The 19,997-nt window shown below is 37.3% G+C and overlaps 3 protein-coding genes across 5 annotated transcripts in view; 2 read left to right on the top strand and 1 right to left on the bottom strand.

The window, feature by feature from the left end:
- The window catches only part of LOC107714348 (ras-related protein Ral-B-like), a 16,027-nt gene extending 14,575 nt beyond the window's left edge, over positions 1-1,452 (bottom strand). The window contains exon 1 of the mRNA XM_016520173.1: positions 1,305-1,452. The gene's annotated coding sequence lies outside the window, so the exon portion shown is untranslated. The remainder of the gene's footprint in view (positions 1-1,304) is intronic.
- A 3,471-nt stretch (positions 1,453-4,923) lies between these two features.
- Positions 4,924-11,241, top strand: LOC107714494 (actin-fragmin kinase-like). Of its 3 annotated transcripts, none has more exons than XM_016520348.1 (8): positions 4,924-5,076; positions 6,775-6,969; positions 7,082-7,164; positions 7,614-7,692; positions 8,003-8,049; positions 8,134-8,254; positions 8,396-8,576; positions 10,539-11,241. In XM_016520348.1, exons 2-8 carry the CDS (start codon positions 6,807-6,809, stop codon positions 11,131-11,133), a joined length of 1,269 nt encoding a protein of 422 aa, XP_016375834.1. In that variant the 5' UTR covers positions 4,924-5,076; positions 6,775-6,806; the 3' UTR covers positions 11,134-11,241. The 3 variants fall into 3 exon arrangements, with proteins under 3 accessions (XP_016375834.1, XP_016375843.1, XP_016375851.1); XM_016520357.1 differs by lacking the exon at positions 4,924-5,076 and adding an exon at positions 5,278-5,322; XM_016520365.1 differs by lacking the exon at positions 4,924-5,076 and having other exon boundaries at positions 6,895-6,965.
- A 636-nt stretch (positions 11,242-11,877) lies between these two features.
- LOC107714440 (inhibin beta B chain-like) lies at positions 11,878-19,796 on the top strand. The gene is made up of 3 exons (XM_016520277.1): positions 11,878-11,882; positions 11,949-12,133; positions 17,700-19,796. The coding sequence occupies exons 1-3, from the start codon at positions 11,878-11,880 to the stop codon at positions 18,479-18,481; spliced, it is 972 nt and encodes a 323-aa protein (XP_016375763.1). The 3' UTR covers positions 18,482-19,796.
- Positions 19,797-19,997: the final 201 nt, after the last annotated feature.

Below are 19,997 nucleotides of genomic sequence, written 5' to 3'. Positions count from 1 at the left end.
TATATATATATATATATAATTATTTAAAAAATGCATTTTACTGTGAATGCAGTAGGCTAGGCTAAGCACACGTGAAGCGCCATTCCCGCATCCGCGGCCGCTCGCATCTTATGTTTGCGGGTGAATGCAAATGATCATAATTTATGGACAACTATACCCGTGAAAAGACATCAGAAATCCGGCACCGAAAAAAAGCCCGTGCATCACTTTCAGGTACATTCATAATCCTGTAAAACTTTTTGGCTGTTGACGTTAATAGCCTAACGTGTTTTCATCTGAATCCATATTTCAAACTACTAAAGAGATAGAAAAGTACATCTTTACATACCTGGTCAAAAAACAAGATGGATTACTAAATATAAACTAAAATGGATTGTAAAAGTAAAAAGATTTCAAAGCTGGATTGTATTGTCTGAATATAATGGGAAACAGTTGAGATGTATGGTAAAAAGGAGCAGTGTACAGTGCCTTCATGTGCTCCATTTTTACCAGTATGTAATTTACTATGACATTTTATTAGGAGAATATAGGAAGTAAGGCTCAGAAGTCCTTGAAGGAGGAGCATAAAACTCAAATGAAAAACTAATTCCACACAAACTTAATTTAATACAAGTCTATCAATAACTACAAACTAATATTTGGTCCCAAACATCAAGCCACTACTAAATGACAGCTTCATTAAGAATTTTTTTTTTTAGATGTTTTTAACAAAAACACAATTTTATTTTCATTACGCGTTTAATTTATATGTGTATTTAGTGTTTAAATGGCACTTAGGCATGTCCCAGTTCTTCTAACAGTCTCTAGAGAAACTGAACAGAAAATAAGGTCATACAGGCTAATATTTAATTGACCCAGTGAGGTTAATGAACAGTATTTCCTAAAGTATAACAAGCACCTAATTTCACTTTATTTGCTTAAAAAGGAAAACCATTCAAGTGAAACATGCTGTACTTTATTCACTGAAAGTGTCTAATATCTCTGATTCATACACATAACGTACACGTTGGGGCTTCGAAAATAAACCTCCACATCAACCAAACACGCGCGACATCCGCAAATACGCCCGTCTCTCGAGATCAGCCGTTAGCTGGGTCGAACTAACCCATACAGGGGGAAATTTATAACGGTTTTAAGCTTTATTCAACTGACATTTTTCACAGAGTAAATACGCCCACAGGGACTTGAAATAACTGCCTGTCGACCAGTAACAAAAGCTCGGGCTGGAGTGGATCGTTTCTAAAATTCAAAAACAAACAAAAGAATGAATAAATAGGGACATAAATAAAGACACATTAAGTTACCTCTCGGTGACTTTATCCTCCACAGTCTCTTATGCTATCTTGTGGAATGCATTAATCGCCTGGTCCTAATCATACACCCTGTAGTTCTCTGAAGCTGTCGTTGCTGCCATATACCCCACCTCAGGACATGCAAATGAACAGGATATGATGTCGCTACCCGTAGACTCCGCCCTCTGGGTGAGGGATGAACGGGATATGATGTTATGAACTGATCATATGGTATGCTCCTGGAGATACCGGCCATAAATATTTTATGTAATGTTTAGAGTATATTGTCAATGTTATGACTTTAAAGGAAAAAATACTCCTTCCTACAATGTAAAGGCAGATGTTTTCATTTATAAAGACCTGTGTAAGAAAAAAAAAGTGTTGTATCTTAAATTAGTTATTAAAATGTTATGAAAAATTTTATCGTGTATTAAGTTGTCATTGTTTATTTAACCACTGTTAATGACAGAGATGGCTGAGATAGATTAAATGGTATGCTGACACACCGTACCGCCGCTCCCTATACGCAGTGTACGCAGTTGCGTAGGGCACCAACTCCCAGAGGGGCACCATCCCAGTTGCTAAAAATTTTTTAAAAAACTTTCGTTCTTTATTACCGGTAATAGGCCTATTAAAGTTTATTAATAAAAACTATAACAGTAATATGCATTGTTGCATGAATAATAAACCATTTTCACTCATTTTCAAAGCCTAAAAAGCCCGTGCATCACTTTCAGGTACATTCATAATCCTGTAAAACTTTTTGGCTGTTGACGTTAATAGCCTAACGTGTTTTAATGTCGGTAATAATTTAACCACCAACAATGCATCTAATATTCTTTCTGAGTTTCCATGTTCCCTTACGAAAATTATCCATGGTTTTACTATGAATAAACCCAAAAATCATGGTTCTTTTAGCTATGGTAAGCACAAATTAACCATGGTTTTACTTCAAATAATAGTTTACAAATAGGCTAAGTATTAGGACAATATATATATTTTTGTGGTTATAAAAACAGACCTAAGCCAACAACAGCCTTTAAAATGCATTATATAAAAACAATGAGGCAATAATGATTGGTTAATTAATAATTATATGGTTTCATTGAATAACACTGTTAAAGTACATAATGTAATACAAAATAAACAATTTATGTACATTACATATTATTACAAATGCCTGTAAAGGGCGCCAAAGGCCTGGTGACTGCTGCTGTTACACTTACAGGACGATCAAGTCCTTGTTTGACCAAACATTTGCTAATTCAAATATCCACTTAATCTTTAATTTTTGGCCACCTTCTTGTGATAGAAATGCTACAGCCTCTATATTTCTTCAACAAAATCATGTGGACAAAACAACCCTTACAAAAATTAACCATGGTTTTATCGTAGTAAAACTGCTTAATTTTCTTTTGCGAGATTTCTGAGTGCTTGAGACTATAAAATCTTCTTAATTTTCTATAGGCCTACTCTTTGGCGCAGTTGCTCTCCACTGACTGCTGCTGATCAAAAGCATGATGGACACAGCTTAATGCTCATTGGTTCAGACAACTCTGATGCTGCGTTCTCGTCTAAAATGTAAAAAAAAAATTTATCTGATTTCATGTGATTATGTATTTAAATTATGCGTGAATATTCCCAAACACTATGACAGTGCGATCTCTGTGTGAGATATGTGATTGTCTTAATATTTCTATAAAAATGTAAACTACATGTTTGTAAAAAGGTAAAAATGGATGATAAATACGCCTTTCGTATGGAATTAAATAGCAAGCACTTTGAGTGTCTTGTTCATCATATTTATTTTCATATAAAAGCAACAGAACTGAGATGATATAATGTTTATGGGGTTACAGATGACTTCCTAAAGTCAACAATAATTTATTTTGTTTAATGAAATTGTTGGCTCTGCAGCACAACCTAAGGTCTCTCAAAACCTCTCATATGTTGTCACATGTAATTAAGGGCTAAAAACACTGTTTGAGGAGCTTTAGTGTTGTGAGAGTATGCAGGTGTGCTCATGGAGACTAACCCCCTTTGGAGCACGCAGTATGGAATGGCTTAAACTTAAAAAGATGTGCAAATGATACCGTTTTGTGACGATGCAACAATGACTCGAATTCTGTCGACTGTCCCGAAATCTGAGCGAAAATCTTGTATCGCAGCGTGCAGTCGTGCAGTCGAGATGCGCTGTCGTGAAGCCGCTTTGACAGTGAGTGAGAGAAGACGCGGTACATCTGAATCACTCACGCTGTTTTCAAATGACTGATTTAATCTGATAGTTTGTGTGGATTTATTTACTCATCTAACCTACATGAATAAATGTTTGCAGGAATTTCCCTCATTATTAACTCGAAAGCTGATTAAACATAATTCTATTTAGAGATTTGAGGGAAAAAATTCCATGACTTTTCCAGGCCTGGGAATTGCGGTTTTAAAATTTCTCGACTTTTCACGTTTTTTCATGACCGTAAGAAGATGCACGCTGTTAATCACGTAAGCTGGTCCTCCATTGCGCAAATGCTCCGTTAGGCTCCCTCCTCTAATCACATGCCGGATCCGTTTCCCCGCTTTGTTCCGGGACCTCGCAATTTACAAATTAAGCACTGGACATAAGTGTCTTAATTATGAAAAAGGTGAGAGGGCCAGGTGGATGACCCTCTTAATCATCCACAGTGGAGTGGCTCTGTATAGGCATCATAAGTAAATGTCTGTATTTAGCCAAGTCCTGTTGTGTTGCAACAACACTATTCTTAATGAAATGGCACATACTCATCTAAGCCCTCACACATGGCAGGTTTCAACATGTTTGTAAATATTCTGACTAGTAAGCAATTTCTTTCATTTCTAGAGTGGCTGGTGTACAAGTAAACAAAAATTGGACAAAACTCAGTAGGAAGACTGTATATGTATTCTGCTTTGGTGTAGACATAACCTAAACCATAAACGTAATCTAAAACACTGTTTCTTCTTGTAGGGCCAAAGATATGTGATAAGTTTAGTAGTACTTCCTTCAGGTTGGTGGTTAAAGTAACTTGCTATTTTGAAAAATCCCTCAGGGTGTTTGGAAAATGGACATCATAAAGTTCACTGAGCACAATGTCAAACTTAATAGCTACTTCGGCGATGTAGGCACTGCAGCACTTAAACATCAGTGAATTATCTCATTAGGTGCCAATAAAAATTCAGCTATACAGTAAATATTCCAGAAGCTGAATGCGATTCAGTAATTGTGTATGAAAAATGATAACAGTTTAATAAACATTAGAATGTTATTTTCAAAGGCTTGAGCTCACACATGGGCTGTGACTAAATCGCAGAAAATTCTAGAAAACAATATTGTGGCTGCTTCAGAGATTACAGCAAACAGAAACAGTAAACATAAGGCCTTAAAGTAGCCTTATTCTCTCTCAATCAATCATTTTTTCCTCTTAAATAAGCGTTGATAACCATATTGAATGTTTTCACAAAAAGTTCTAATTTTTACGCAGCTTCGGATAAAAGCATCTGCAAAATGAATAAATTCTATGAGAAATAGTATATAAACAATAGGCCTATAATATAAATGTTAGTGTTCTGTGCTCGCGAGTTTTGTTTTAAAAGTGGGAATGCGTTGTGTTCAGTTACAGCCAGAGACCCTCTTGAGAAAAAAGCAAACCACAGAAGATCCTTCTTCGCCCCTCCTTCTCGAGTACTGGTATTGGCCGCTATACTTCACATCATCGCTTATCTTTTCAATGAAGATCAAGGGAGGGCAGACGTTCAACGACGATTTTGAGCGGTAAGGGACTTTAATACTACATTTACTAACAACGCAATCTTAACAGTTATATTAAAATCAGCAAAAATAACAAACGCTCGCGATGCTGTTTTGAGGACCGCTATCCAGCACTCGTTGCTATCGAGGTTTAAAGCAGCTCTTCCTCGCGGTCATGTGACACTTTCGGGACTTTCTTTACCATGAAAAGTCACATATAAACTTCGTATGCTGCAAGTAAATACTCAGCGACCACTGTAAAGCGATTTGGTAACCGTTTTTCTTAGTTACATTAATATGCCCGTTACAAATGCGAATGATAGTAACGTTAGATGTAGTATAACGGGCTTAGGCTAGATAAAAGTTTATGTATGTTAAAAATCTCGGTGGTGAACAACATAAAAATAAAAGTAAAAAACGAAAAAGTATGTCGACAAAGGGTATTCTATTCTTGCTTTACTGTGTATGTAAAATTGTTAACTAAATTACTAAATGTTGACTAAATACGATGAATCCCTCATTAAATGTCACCTAACATCCCATATTGCTTGTGTTATGTTTGTGATTTGTGACGTGTTGGAAGGGATTTATTTTCAAAACAGTTCACATTTGTTTAAAAAAAAAAAAACAATTAAGAAATGTCATAAAGATATCAAACCATAACCAAACACATTCAAATTTCAACAGTAATACTGTATACTACAGGTAAACTTTTTTGGTGTCTGTAAACAACAGGAAATAACATCTGCGTCCAAGTAAACAAATATTCTTTGTGTGTGTGTGTGTAAATACAGTGCACAACATAATAAATACAAAAGATGTATTTTCTTAATAATTACTAATACAAATGGAAAAGATGGCACAATTGAAATGTATTAAACATATACTTAATAAAAACTGAGTAAAATAAATAAATTAGCCAATTTTGTTTAAATGAAGGATTGCAGGAATATCTACACCCTAGATTTAATTTAACAAATGTATAATATCCTCCTTAATTTCAAGTATACTGCTCTGACCCTTCTTGTCACGGAGTGTACAAGTTCATGACAAATTGTCACATTTAACTCCAGGAAGACGACCTCCTTAAAGGGGTCATATGACGTTGCTAAAAAGAACATTATGTTGTGTATTTGGTGTAATGCAATGTGTTTATGCGGTTTAAGATTTAAAAAACACATTATTTTCCACATAATGTATGTGACAAAGATATGTAATGATGGAGGCAGGGCATTTAACAATTTAACAATAAACTTTATTATCCAAAATGAGTCTGACATCAGTGCACTGAACAGTAAAGTTGAAGTTTATTCAACTTTACTTCAATTCAATTCCATTCAACTTTATTCCGTTGAAGTTTATTTCACTTTGGAACATTCATTCACGGATTTGTGCTAGGCCTACTGTCTTCACAAACCGTGGACGAAATAGACAAGATAGCAATATTGTGTCTAAATGTAAGTTTTTCCGTAATAACTTTTGTATTGAACTGTATAAAAGCTATTTTAATTATATTATATGGTCCAAAATCTGTAGTGTTGCTTACTAGAAATACTTGTTTTCTGGTCAAATATTTGCTCAACTCTTATCTAATGTATTACTAAACTCCATAATAAAAATTCCTTTCATCGCAATATTCTTGTACTGCTGTTTCTGTACTATTATTGTTAACCGGTCTTCATTAGTAGTCCCTATGTATTTCATGCTTGCTTTTCTTCACAGAGATTAACCCATGAGACTCTCAGAGCCTGAGCATGAACCAGAGGAGAGGTGCTTGTTTGTGGACCTCAGTGCCTCAGCACTGCCCCGCACCATGTGATCGTTACAAGCATGCGTCTTGTGCCTACAGAGGCCATGTTTACGTACTAGGAGGCAGAGAAAAATGCTCACTCAGAGATTTCTGGAAATATAATGTGGGTAAGTCATTGTTATTTATCTGCGGCTACCTGCTGCTTTGGATACTTGTGCTTGTTATTGGTTCCTGTTGCATTGATTGATTACAATTAAGGGGAAATTTATATGTTTGTAGTCTGTGACAAGTGGGCCGAGCTTCCCTATGATAGCGAAGAAGCACCTGAAGAACTGGAAGAGCACACAATGGTAGCATATCAGGTAATTGCAACAAACTCACAATTGATCATAAGGCGTTCACCAGTTACGCATTTAACCCATCCATGTGCACACACACAGCAGTGAGTAGTGAACAAACACGCACAACGTGAGCACACACCCAGAGCAGTGGGCAGCCATTTTTGCTGTGGCAAAAATGGGGAGCAGTTGGAGGGGTCGGTGCATTGCTCAACCTTTTGGTATTGAAGGTGGAAGAGAGCACTGTACATTCACTCCCCCCTGCTGGTACAGAGACTGGAACCCGCAACCTTTGGGTTACAAGTCCGACTCTCTAACCATTAGGCCATGATTGCCCCAATATATATTTATATATAGTATGTTCCTTAAGAGGGTTATATATAAGTTTTTTTATAATGATAATTATTTCCACATATAACTTTAGTAAATTTTTTGCACCAAAAAGTAAATTAATTTACCATTTTTCTTCTTAGGGATTTATGTATGTCTTCGGAGGAATGCAAGACTCATCATATACTAACTCAAAAACACCTCTTTGGGTATTTGATACAGGTATTTTTTATTCAGTGCATGTTCAGTGGGGGTCCAAAATGTCTGTCCACTAGACAATGCTTCAACAAAAAGTTTTATGTACTTTAATTTTTATTATAAATTACATGCATGGAATTTAAGTTAAAAACTTTTTTTTTTAAAAATTGAATAGAAAAAAATATATAACTTTCTTAATTTTTGTATCATTTGTTTTGGCAAATGTCTTGTTTTATTGACAGCAGCACTTGTGCTTTATGAATGCAGATTGTGTTTTACCACACAGTAATATGCCACTTTGTCATTCACGTCTTCAGTTTTATATTCTTTGCAGTTAAAGAGTGCTGGATTAACTGGAAAACAGGGAGTGACACTTTACAGGTAAACATCTTTTTTTTTTTTTTTTTTTACAAGACCTACAGCTGAAACAGATGATTCTTTTATTATAGTGAACTGTTATTGTAGGGAGTGACACTAGCAAACAGAAAAGGGCACAGTGCTGTTATCTTTGGGTCATCTATGTATGTCTACGGTGGATACATTGATATAAGAGGATCAACAAAGGAATTCTGGAAATTTGATTTTGGTGAGTGTTATCACATTCCATGGGATTTAAGTTTTTTAGTAAGCGAGCATCTTCTAAGACTAAATATTTATTTGAAAAGTCAGGTATGATTTCTGTAATTTACAAATTGCTGAATGACCTTGCCAAATAATGATATTTTAGATTCTAGGGTGTGGTCGCTCCTAAGCAGTGTACAAGGTGGGCCTGGTCCCAGACATGGTCACTCAGCTATGACATACCAGGACTCTATGTACCTTTATGGTGGCCTGCAGGGCCTGAGGGAACAGAAGGACCTGTGGATCTGGAGTTCTGCCAGTCAAACCTGGAGTTGCATCAAATTCCAGTGAGTTTCTTTATTAACATCTATCTATCCATACCATAAACCCTGATTGCCATACAAATAATCAATAGATTTGGCCCAATTTAGTAAAGTTTATAGCTTAATCTTTAAAAGATATTTCTGAGTTTTGTTTGACATAATTAGTAGGAAGCATGTTCCCAAGCAGAACAGAATATTCCACTTAACTCTGTATTAAAATTTTTTTTGGACAGATCACAAAAGCCTTGTTCAGACTGTCAATCCAAATCCGATTTTTGTGCATATCCGATTGGAATCTGATTGAAATGTTTGACTGTCCACACTGTGTATCGCATCTATTCCGATCCGATTTGTATGTCTGTGGTGCTTTTTCGTTTTACTGACTATCTGCATTGGTTTCTATGGCAATGACGTTGTGTTGGTATGCCTAAAAACAACAACAGCAATACAGTTTACAGATGTTGTCTTACATCGTAACAACGTTGCCGTCACACTGGATTATATTGCATCTTATGAGGCAGCAGCAGAAATGTAGGAAGCTGGAATGCGCGGCTTCATTCCATGCTGCTGAATGTCCATGAATGTGGCTTGAAATGGATTTGTAGAAATCAGATTTCACTTAATTGTTTGCTGTTCAGACTTGCTAAATATGATTTAGGATTTGAGGATTTGGACTGACAGTCTGAACAAGGCTAAAGTCTACGCATATTTCTTCATACAGTTGTTTCCTGTGCCTATCTATTATTGTAGCATCATCTATTTCTGATTAACTCACCCCTAAATGGCACATAAAAACAAAACAAACTGTAGTTGGTCGCTTTACAGCATTATGCACTGTCTTATGGTTTAATGGAATAGTTCATCCAAAAATGAAAATTTACTCACCCTCAGGCCATCCAAGATGTAGATGAGTTTGTTTCTTCTCTTTTGAGAAATGTATCGTTACATCACTTACTCACCAGTGGATCCTCTGCAGTGAATGGATGCCATCAGAATGAGAGTCCAAACAGCTGATAAAAGCATCACAATAATCCACACCACCCCAGTCCATTATATACAGTTGTTTCCTGTGCCTATCTATTATTGTAGCATCATCTATTTCTGATTAACTCACCCCTAAATGGCACATAAAAACAAAACAAACTGTAGTTGGTCGCTTTACAGCATTATGCACTGTCTTATGGTTTAATGGAATAGTTCATCCAAAAATGAAAATTTACTCACCCTCAGGCCATCCAAGATGAGTTTGTTTCTTCTCTTTTGAGAAATTTATCGTTACATCACTTACTCACCAGTGGATCCTCTGCAGTAAATGGATGCCATCAGAATGAGAGTCCAAACAGCTGATAAAAGCATCACAATAATCCACACCACTCCAGTCCATTATTTAATGTTTTGTGAAGCGAAAAGCTTTGTGTTTGTAAGAAATAAATCGATCAAGGCGCTTCTGACCAAAATACCATTTCATAATCCATAATGACGCTTCCCCCAGTGAAAGTCCACCCCCTGTTGTCCTCTCAAAATCTACTAATATATTTGTTTAGAACTGTTTTGGATTGTAAACAGAGCTTGTTTTGTGCATATTTCTCTCCTGATTCAGATAAGACTTTTTCACAGGAGAAAGTCATATTATGGATGGAGAAGCAACGGTTTGAAGTTAAAAGCATCTTAAAGATGATTTTGTTTCTTACAAATACACCGTTTGTGGATTACTTACAATACTTGTGGATTATTGTGATGCTTTTATCAGCCGTTTCAACACTCATTCTGACAGCACCCATTCATTGGTAAGCAATTGATTTCTCATAATCTGTTCTGATGAAGAAACTAACTCATCTATATCTTGGATGGCCTGAGGGTGGGTACATTTTCAGCATATTTTCATTTTTGAGTGAACTATGCCTTTAATGTTGGTATATAGTTGTTTTTTTTCCCTTTCAGACATGCACTTAAACACTAACACTTCTCTGATCCCTTACTCTGCAGTTCAGGTCCTCCCAGGCTGGTTGGTCACTCTGCTGTATTGTTTAAGGACAGCATGCTCATCTTTGGTGGTGGGGAAACCCAGAGCTCTCCTCAGAGCAGCTTGTGGAGGTTCAACCTGGAAACACAAACTTGGAAGAAGCTAGCATTGTTGCCTGAATCCCCGTCTCTATGCCGGATCCATCACTGCAGCATTGGCCTAGGTCAGAGTTTCCAGCCAACGGCCCCAAACAGTGTCTATTTAAGGGAAATACCCAACTCTCACAACATCAATAACAAGCTAAGACCATTTAAGAACAAGTGCCAACCATCCCGCCCCACTTTGCAAGAGCCCTGTATTGAGCTCCAGACTTTCCACATGGACAATAAGAAGCATTCACCAGATTTTAGTATTGCACTGAAAGACACAAAGCTGAAAGGAAGCTGTCTCACCTTTGAGAACCAGGAGGCTATTAGCGAGAAGCGGAATAGTGTTGACCTGGCAGAGGAAACGGAGGATGCCATGTTTCTCCATATGCCTGACTTGCTGTTAGTCCTGGGCGGTAAACCTCTACAAGGACAGCATGTGATTTCAGTGTGGCATATGACAGTGGCATAAATCTGTTGTTTTTAGTGCATTCTACTACTTTCTCTGTGAGAAATTAATGGGCCTTAGCAACACTACTAATATCCAGTGGGAGAACAATTGAATTCAGTAATGTACAAAGTTTTTACACTGTCTGTAATTATTACCTTGACTCTGAGAAACCACATTCACTCTGAAAAGCACCAATTAGGGCTTTTATCGTCCACAGAATATGTCATTTGTTTCTGTAAGAGTTGCACTTAATACTGTATAAGCTGGTTAACATGATTTTACTATGTATCCCAATTTTATATTAAAGAGTCTTCACTAAGTGTGAAATACCGGTCAAAACAGCTCATGTGAATTTTATTACATGCTAGGAATCAATCCAAACATTGTCACATTTTGTAATTTGCTTTGTGTGTGTTTTGTTAGATCCATGTATATTGCTGGCAGAACACATTTAATTTTCCAGCCTTCACATTGTTTCAGGATAGCTGTACTCAAATGCTTTAATAAGTAATGCATCACTTGAGTGAATTTCTCAAAACTCGTCTTAAAACCGTCTGCATTATTTAATTAAATATTACAGAAATTAATCTGAAATGACTGACTATATGATTCACATTAAACCATAAAGGTTTTGCTTTGTTAGTTAATAATAATAATAATAATAACTCGATGTGTAAATTGACGTGAAAACAACATGTACTGGCAATTTATATTATGTTAAAATGTTTTGTTCTGTTTTTGGAGGAAACGGATTTCTGTTGCATTATGAAGTCTTGTATTTTCACAATAAAAAAAAAAAAGTTGATGTGAGATGGTTGTTACGTGTCACGTACAAGATCCAGCGGTAAACCAAATATCACTCATCCCATTCCCAAAGCTGCCATGGTAACGGCGCTGCGCAAGCTTCACGCGGGTAAAGTTCGGGAGGACGGGAGGGTTGAAATTCCCAACTTGGATGGACATGCTGCCCACAACGAGGTGCAAGAAGAAACGTCGGAAATAATCAGTTTCGACGAGTCAGGTTTGTACAAGATCTCGAATGTTCCTTGGCTACTTTTACCTTACTGAAAATTTGACATGTATTTTATTAGATTTAAAAATAAAAAAAAAAGATAATATTTAAGCATATTTTATATTTTGGAACACCCGAAACCTGCATAATGTCACTCCAGTTGGGGGTAATTAATGTACAAATGTACAAGTACAAATTATTTACAGTTCTTGGCTTTAACTTAAATTTATGGAGTGCATTTATTTTGGTGTATTCATTTATCACAAAACGTGCTTGGAATTTACAGAATGTACAAATATTACAAGTCAAATATTTAATTAAAAGGTCAAATTGTTTTGTTCTCAAAGTATTAGCAATGGTGTCAAGTAGATGATGACTACCTTGTGTGACTTTAGTTAGCTGTGACATTCAGTGGGTCTGTTTCAAAACCTAGATGCTTTGCAGCCTACTGCCTTCACAGGCAGCATCCTAACAGAGATGGAGCTTCATAAATGACTGATTTGGACGTTTTGCACTATTTGAGTTTTTTTTTTTTTAAAGATATGAACTATATATGTGTGTGTGTATATATATATATATATATATATATATATATATATATATATATGAAGATCAGAAGCTGCACAATAAGCATTGATGATCCTTTACATTACATGTTTATGATGCCTTAAAATGAATGATATTACTGGAATTATATAACTGGATTTCTTTAAACAAGTGTTGCGATTTTGCTTTAGTGGGTCTTCGAGGGGTTAATGACACATGCATCCTTGATCTAATTTTTCTATGATGTAACTGGAGCAATCAGAACACATGACCCTCTCTTAACATATAATTAGCTATGCTGACAGAAAATAATAAGTAGTTTGTCAAATTATGACCTTTGCTAGGTTGGTGTTGAGGCAATTAAAATCCTAGAACTTCCCCGGGAACGCCAAGAGAGCATCAAAAACATGGCAATCAAAGTATTACAGATAATTCGTTAATAAGAGGGCAAGAATATTTTCACGCCTTCTAACAGACAATACAGCCATAAAATCTTTTGTTAGAGCTAATAAAAACCAATGCCTTTTATTGAATTATACATTGCTTTGAAATGACTACAGGGTTCCCATGGTCATGGACAACCTGGAAATATGAGGTCAAATAATGGAAAACAGAATTTGGTAAAGATAAAACTGTAAAACTCAATTAATTAGACAGGCTTTTTGATTAATAAAATGTCATTTAACCATTAAAATGGAGTATAGAAAAATGAAAATGGAATAAACTGAATTTGGAAATAAAACGGATTTCATAATGCCCTATAATTATAATTAAATTTTTTGTAATAAAAATACGTAAGTGAACAATAGCCTTTAAAATTACTTAAAATACATATATAATAGCAATGAGGCAATAATAATAAGTTCAAATAAAGTATCAAAAGCAAGAAATCATATGGAATTATTTAATTAAATCGTAGCGTTTGTGAATTCACAATTATGCTTAATTATGATTTTTAAATGGGTTTAATATATCATGCAGCCTTGGAAAACAGACTAAAAATGTGTTTTATACATTCTCGTCCGTGAAATGCGCCACTTAGCCGGTATTTTGCCGGTTAGTCGACGCGAGTAAAATGAAGTCGAGGATTTTTAAAAATCAAATAGTCTAATAAAATCGACGAATCGCGACAGCCCTAGTCTGAAAAAAGTAATAGAAATATAATGAATGTAAATTCAAAATTTTTTTTTTACAGTACTTATGCAGCAACCCTGAATGCTAGAGTAAGTTGTGAAAATTCATTGGTCAAAAAGGGTGGGGAGTGAGATTTCTGGATTTCATTTTATTAACCAGTTCATCAATTATAGATCTATCAGTTTACAGGAGAATGTATGGAGCTTGTTAAGTGTTAAAGGGGTCATATGATGCGATTTCAATTATTCCTTTCTCTTTGGAGTGTTACAAGCTCTTGGTGCATAAAGAAGATCTGTAAAGTTGCAAACACTAAAGTCTCAAAACCAAAGAGATATTCTTTATAAAAGTTAAGAATGAGCTTTGTAAAAATCGATGCGTTTCAGAAAGGCGGGGCATAGAGGAGAAACAATAATGTACAGTATGTGGAAAATAATGTGTTTTTTTAACTTTAAACCGCATAAACACATTTCATTACACCAAATACACAAATGTTCTTTTTAGCAGCATCATATGACCCCTTTAAAGAAAAACATGGATTAAACCTTCTGCACATTTTTAATTGTGTCAATGTAAGTTTGCATGAGCAAAAGGACGAAGAAATACATCTAGAATATGGTCATGCTGAATAAGGCATTAATATGTGCTTAAGTACTAATAAACAGGTTCTGTGCTAGTAATATGCATGTTAATAAGCAACTAGCTAATAGTGAACAGTGTTCCCTAATCCAAAGTGTTACCCAGATTTTTATATAGACAATCATAATCTATCTTCATTACCAGGAAGGATAGTTGATTTGGAGATATGTAAATGTTTTAATTACTTTTTTTTTTTTTTTTTTTTTTAAGAGTTTTCCAATATCTCGGTTTGACAGACATTTAAGCTTCTTAACTGGCTTCTTTTTCTTCTATTCTCGCACACTGTGCAGCACAATTACCTTGGACATTATCCGAACTTCTTGCTCCAATAAGAATGATCTGAACACACTCATGACAGCGCAACAAAGATGCCAATTATTGAGAGAGTACTGTGCGTTCTTGCTAAACCCAATATGTCAACATTGGGAACAAAAACAACAAAAGAAAACAAAAGAAATCACTCAGAATAATGCATGAGACATTTGAGTCGTTGTGGGTGACAGAGAGGCTGGGGTGGGGGGATGGACTTCTTATATCCTACTCTGAAAATGCATTTCAAATATCAAAGCTCGATCAGGCCTCTTTGCAGTGTCCCCTATTATTCACAACACCTTTGAACCACTGAGCAGCAATGCATCATGAAACTGCCTCTCTGAACCCCCATCTCCCTCAAGGCCAGCTGGCGCTAACCCCTCAAGTGAAGGCTGCCAGCCAGGGCATAGCATTAGAACAACCCTAGATCCATTCTGCTCAGAGGTACAAAAAGAGGAATTTGTGAGGTATGCAATGTGCAAATCACTGCAGCTGCAGGCAATTGGGTTGCCTCGCGTGTTGCATGCTCTTCCCTGCTGTTATGCGGTATGACTGCAAGTCAGAAGGCGGCTCCGATCTCGCTCCATGCTTTAGGAGAGCAATAAGAAGAGGGCTGCCAAGGTACAGGAGAGGACGGCTGCCAATTTCAGGTCTCTATTGACACTGTCCTATGGGCCATTTCAGAAGTATTTGGTGTCCCGTAGCCACAGGAGCGGAGCAGTAGATGCTTGCTTCTCATTTGTCAGCGTAACCATTCGGACTCACTGAACTCTTCAGGACCAGTTCAGCACGGGGTATTAAGACTTCATTATTAGACATTATGCAGCGTGGCACAGTGTCCATAAGGTCAAAGAGCCAAATTGAACTCTTTAGATTTTTTTAGTTTTTTGACATTTGATCCAAAAAAGGAAATTAGAGCCTGTAGTGCTAACTGATTGGCAGACGGTCAAAATCTAATCAGGCAGCATGCCATGGTCTTGATCTTATTGATCTTCGACAAGCAGTTTACATTAAGCATTTTAAGCATGAGAGCAATCTTCAATGAAACACAGAAACAAAGCTAACACCCATTTTCTCAAAAGTTCATTTGCCTGTACTCTGTTTGACAAAAAATAAAAGTATCAACAAAATAAAAATGCCTAGACTGTATGCTAAATTTTTTTCTTTGTATAAAGTGTACATGTAGATACATTCTACATCTCTCACCATTTATTCTCAACAGTGTCTGGGAAATAACTTTTTGGGAGAATTAGGTCTTAAGGGCCTACACCAAAACAAAAATATGAAATGCATTGCTGAAATGAATATTTGTCAGGTTGCATACCTTTGCTCAGAGGAGAAGATAAAAGTTAAACAGCCACAGGGAACCACAGGATGCAGGAGAAGCAGCAAGCTAAACAAACTCAAAATAGTCAAATTTTTAAGTGTTCTACAAATCATTTATTAGTTATTATGCAAATATGTTGAAAGAATTCTGATGGGGCAAACTGATGTAGGTAAGTGTTGATATTTATGGGGATAAAATATCCCACAACACTGACATCATCTCGTCTCCCTGCTCGCACAGCCTTGGAGAGTGCGAAGTGGACAAAGCCTTGTTTGACTAGATTCACTTTAAGCAGGAGCTGTTGAGACATGTTCTGAGCACATGGCCATACAAGTATATTTGTATCAAGGGGGCATATAAAGGCAGGTAACGAGGTGAAATGGTGGAGTAATCAGTTCAGTCAGTGTGTTCCCTATCATCATAGGACATACATGTTCACACCTGACACCTCTCCAGGGCTTGATTCTCTGTCACTGATGAACTTTGACTGTGTGTCTGCACTGTGGGATATAAAAGGCTTGGCTCCCAGCAAATCAGTCTTGACAGCCTTGTTAAAAAAAAAAAAAACGGCACTGCTTGTCACCAGCATATGTGTTTGAAAGCTGGTCAAAAACTAGGTGTCTTAACTAGCATAACCAGATTTTTTTTTTTGTCAAACACCTTCACCAGAAAAGCCATGCAGGTTGATTCACTAGCTAACAATATCATACAGCAATAATAACTATTATAACATTTTGAAAATTGACAGCACACTGTATGATGCAAATTATTACTGATTTGTTTGTAGTGTTGAACATGCTTTCAAGTCTATAATTTTTTTTAATTTTCAAAAAAGCAGAGAGAGTGCATGTAAAGTCACTGCTACTCCATGTGAGGTCAGGCTGTCAACTGAAGAAGCCACCCTTTGTGGCAAGTTGTTGACATTAAACCAAACTAATCTGTTGGCAAACATGGTTGTTTTACCATTTCAAAACCTGCCAATATTAAACAGCTCTGGCATTCAAATCAGGATTACGGAGAATATGATTGATTTGCAACTGTCAGCATCAAGTGAATTTCTCACATTTTCTGAGTGGTCAAAAGAATATTTACAATCAAATTACAACAGCAAAAAAGCTCTGCATCTTGGACTTTCTAAATACAATTCGCTACACAACTGTATTTAGAAAGTCGCCAGTGTGATGTAAATGCCTCATCATGCTTCTCATTTGAAGGGCACACGCTCAATGCTGGGCTGTGCCACAGCAGTCTCTTAATACCTCTCGCAGTGCATTGTGTTGTCAGTCTTTCGGCTCCAGAAGCTCTGGGTTTTCACAGTACTCCCTCCCTGTGAACTCAATGAACCCCCTGGGGCAAGGCCCATGTCCGACCCCCCCCACCCTTCCACACGGCCCAGCATCTTCAGCCCAAACCATGAGTCCAACTGGACTTGGGCCCAGAACTGTGGCATCTGGAAAAGTTAAGTGGTTTATGTCAGTGAATGTGGCTAAGGAAAGGTATTCGTCAGCAGAATCACAACCTGTTTGTGCTATTTCAAATGTGAGAAAAGACATAAATTAGCTTCTTTTGTAAGAAAGAGTTGCTACTTGAGAATTAACAAACTTCTGTGGTCTCTTACAGATGATGTGACTCCATCGAAGTCCAGCCTCTACTTCTTGATTTCCAATGAGGGGAATCAGAACCTCTACGTGTTGCATGCAAACCTGTGGCTGTACTTCAAGCTGTTGCCAGGTACTCAGGAGAAAGGACTGCGGCGGAAGGTGACGGTGAGAGTGCACTACTATGAGCCTGGAGGGCAGAACGTGCACTGGCCCATGATGGAAAAACGTGTGGAGTTGAAGCGCAGTGGCTGGCACACCTTCCCTGTGTCCGAGGCCGTACGGGAAATGCTGGCAAAAGGGGGTCGCCGACAAGACCTCGACATTCACTGCGATGGCTGCGAGGCTGCCAACGTTCAGCCCATCCTGGTGGACCCAAACGATCCCTCACACCGACCCTTCCTGGTGGTCCGCGCCCAGCAGGCAGACGGGAAACACCGTATCCGAAAGCGGGGCCTGGAGTGTGACGGCACCCATGGTGGTTTGTGCTGCCGACAGCAGTTTTACATTGACTTCCGGCTCATTGGCTGGAACGACTGGATCATCGCGCCAGCAGGGTACTATGGGAACTACTGTGAAGGCAGCTGCCCAGCTTACTTGGCAGGAGTTCCGGGCTCTGCCTCATCATTTCACACGGCAGTAGTAAACCAGTACCGCATGAGAGGCATGAGTCCTGGTTCAGTCAACTCCTGCTGCATACCCACCAAACTCAGCACCATGTCCATGCTCTACTTCGATGACGAATACAACATCGTCAAGCGTGACGTGCCTAACATGATCGTGGAGGAGTGTGGCTGTGCCTGAACGGAAAAATCCACGTTAGGACATGTTACGAAGGCAGTGACAGTCATATTTATGGTCTTTTTGAACCACATGCATATAAATTGTGTTAATATTTGTGCACTCACAAAGAACAATCACACACACGTTAGTACAAAAAGGCTTTGGGATGGTAAGGGAAAGGGAACACCACATGGTTTTTCTCTAGTTTGCCATTTCTAGACTTAAAAAAAATGTCTCAATACTTTCCTCTCCAACAGCAAAAAGGAGACAACCTGGTATCACACTTTGACATAAGTACTTAGAGACTGTTGTACAAGCACTGACATATCTCCTACTTCAGAACACCAGCACTTCAACAGCTTGTTTAAGACAATACGACAAATCATTCCTGCTGATGTGGAGATTTCCAAATCAGTGTGTCATCTTCCCAGTCGTTCCCCAGAGGCATTCCCACAGTAATTCCCACGGTTGTCTGCGGCATTGTTAAATCTGTTGTGAGGCTTCTACTCAAACTGTAAGCACCTCTGGACAAGATCATCTTGAAACTAAAACCACTTCTGCCATTCTGCTAATATGTGCACATCTTGATTGTAGCAGACCGCATAACTAGATCTTGAGGTCTAACCGGTACAGCGCAAACTTCACCGCTTCCTTCATCTGCACACTTCAGTGGCTGACAAATGCTCGAGCGGTGTGCGTTCCGCGGAGCCGCTTCCATTCTGTCCAGCTGGTTTACAGGGAGTACAGCACTTGCGAAAACTCTCGAAATGCACAATTTAAAGCACTTGCATATTGCAAAGCCTTCAAAAGGGTACATAGAGGTGGACCTACCCTTGCCCATAGTCCTTTTAATATAAAGTGCCGCACGAACTATGCAATGTATAGTAATCCTGAACTATGTAAAAAAAAAAAACAGAATTCTTCTTTCTGATTGTCTTTAACTCTTTATCAATACTTGAAATGTGATCTTTCGCTTGCTTTCCAAAGCGGATGATTGTTACGATGTTTGCACTGAAAAGTTGCGGGATTAGTTAAAAGACAAAAAAAAAAACATCTGCCATTGAAAATGATATTTTTGTAGTAAAACTGAATTTTGTGTATTGTACCTAATGAATTGTACCAAAGAGGCCAATATTTTAGCTATTACAATAAGGTGGCAAGGCCATTCCAATATTTGTAAAATAATTATTGATACTTCTCAAGAGGCCTAATAATCAGGGTACAACATTATGGATTCCATTTGTAGCTCTGTCTAATTTTTTATACTATGTACAGAAAACTGATGAACACAATCTCTTCCTTGTCTTTAATTTTCCAGTCTACTATTTAATAAGATTTATTACTTAGCTGTTATTACAAAGTCACTTAGTTAAATGGATATCATCTCTGTACAGATTATGTAAAATAAAAATATTCTTTCTTAAATATTTTGTAACTTTAAAATAAATTCTTACTTTGCATCCTTTTGAAGAAGTTGCTTTTAACAGTGTCAAAACTATAACACAGATTGTTCACTGACAGTCCCACTGTTGCATGT

This window comes from Sinocyclocheilus rhinocerous, unplaced genomic scaffold (assembly GCF_001515625.1).
Source record: "Sinocyclocheilus rhinocerous isolate Xijiao unplaced genomic scaffold, SAMN03320098_v1.1 scaffold12, whole genome shotgun sequence".
NCBI classification, from domain to species: Eukaryota; Metazoa; Chordata; class Actinopteri; order Cypriniformes; family Cyprinidae; genus Sinocyclocheilus; species Sinocyclocheilus rhinocerous.
This window is presented reverse-complemented; position numbering and strand designations above follow the sequence as displayed.

Bases quoted from the DNA above. Each gene is read 5' to 3' on its own strand.
- LOC107714494 (XM_016520348.1), top strand. From the start codon at position 6,807: ATGAACCAGAGGAGAGGTGCTTGTTTGTGGACCTCAGTGCCTCAGCAC. The intron at 7,693-8,002 runs GTATTTTTTATT...TATTCTTTGCAG, and splicing joins TCTTTGGGTATTTGATACAG to TTAAAGAGTGCTGGATTAAC. The intron at 8,255-8,395 runs GTGAGTGTTATC...ATGATATTTTAG, and splicing joins ATTCTGGAAATTTGATTTTG to ATTCTAGGGTGTGGTCGCTC.
- LOC107714440 (XM_016520277.1), top strand. The intron at 12,134-17,699 runs GTTTGTACAAGA...GGTCTCTTACAG, and splicing joins AATCAGTTTCGACGAGTCAG to ATGATGTGACTCCATCGAAG.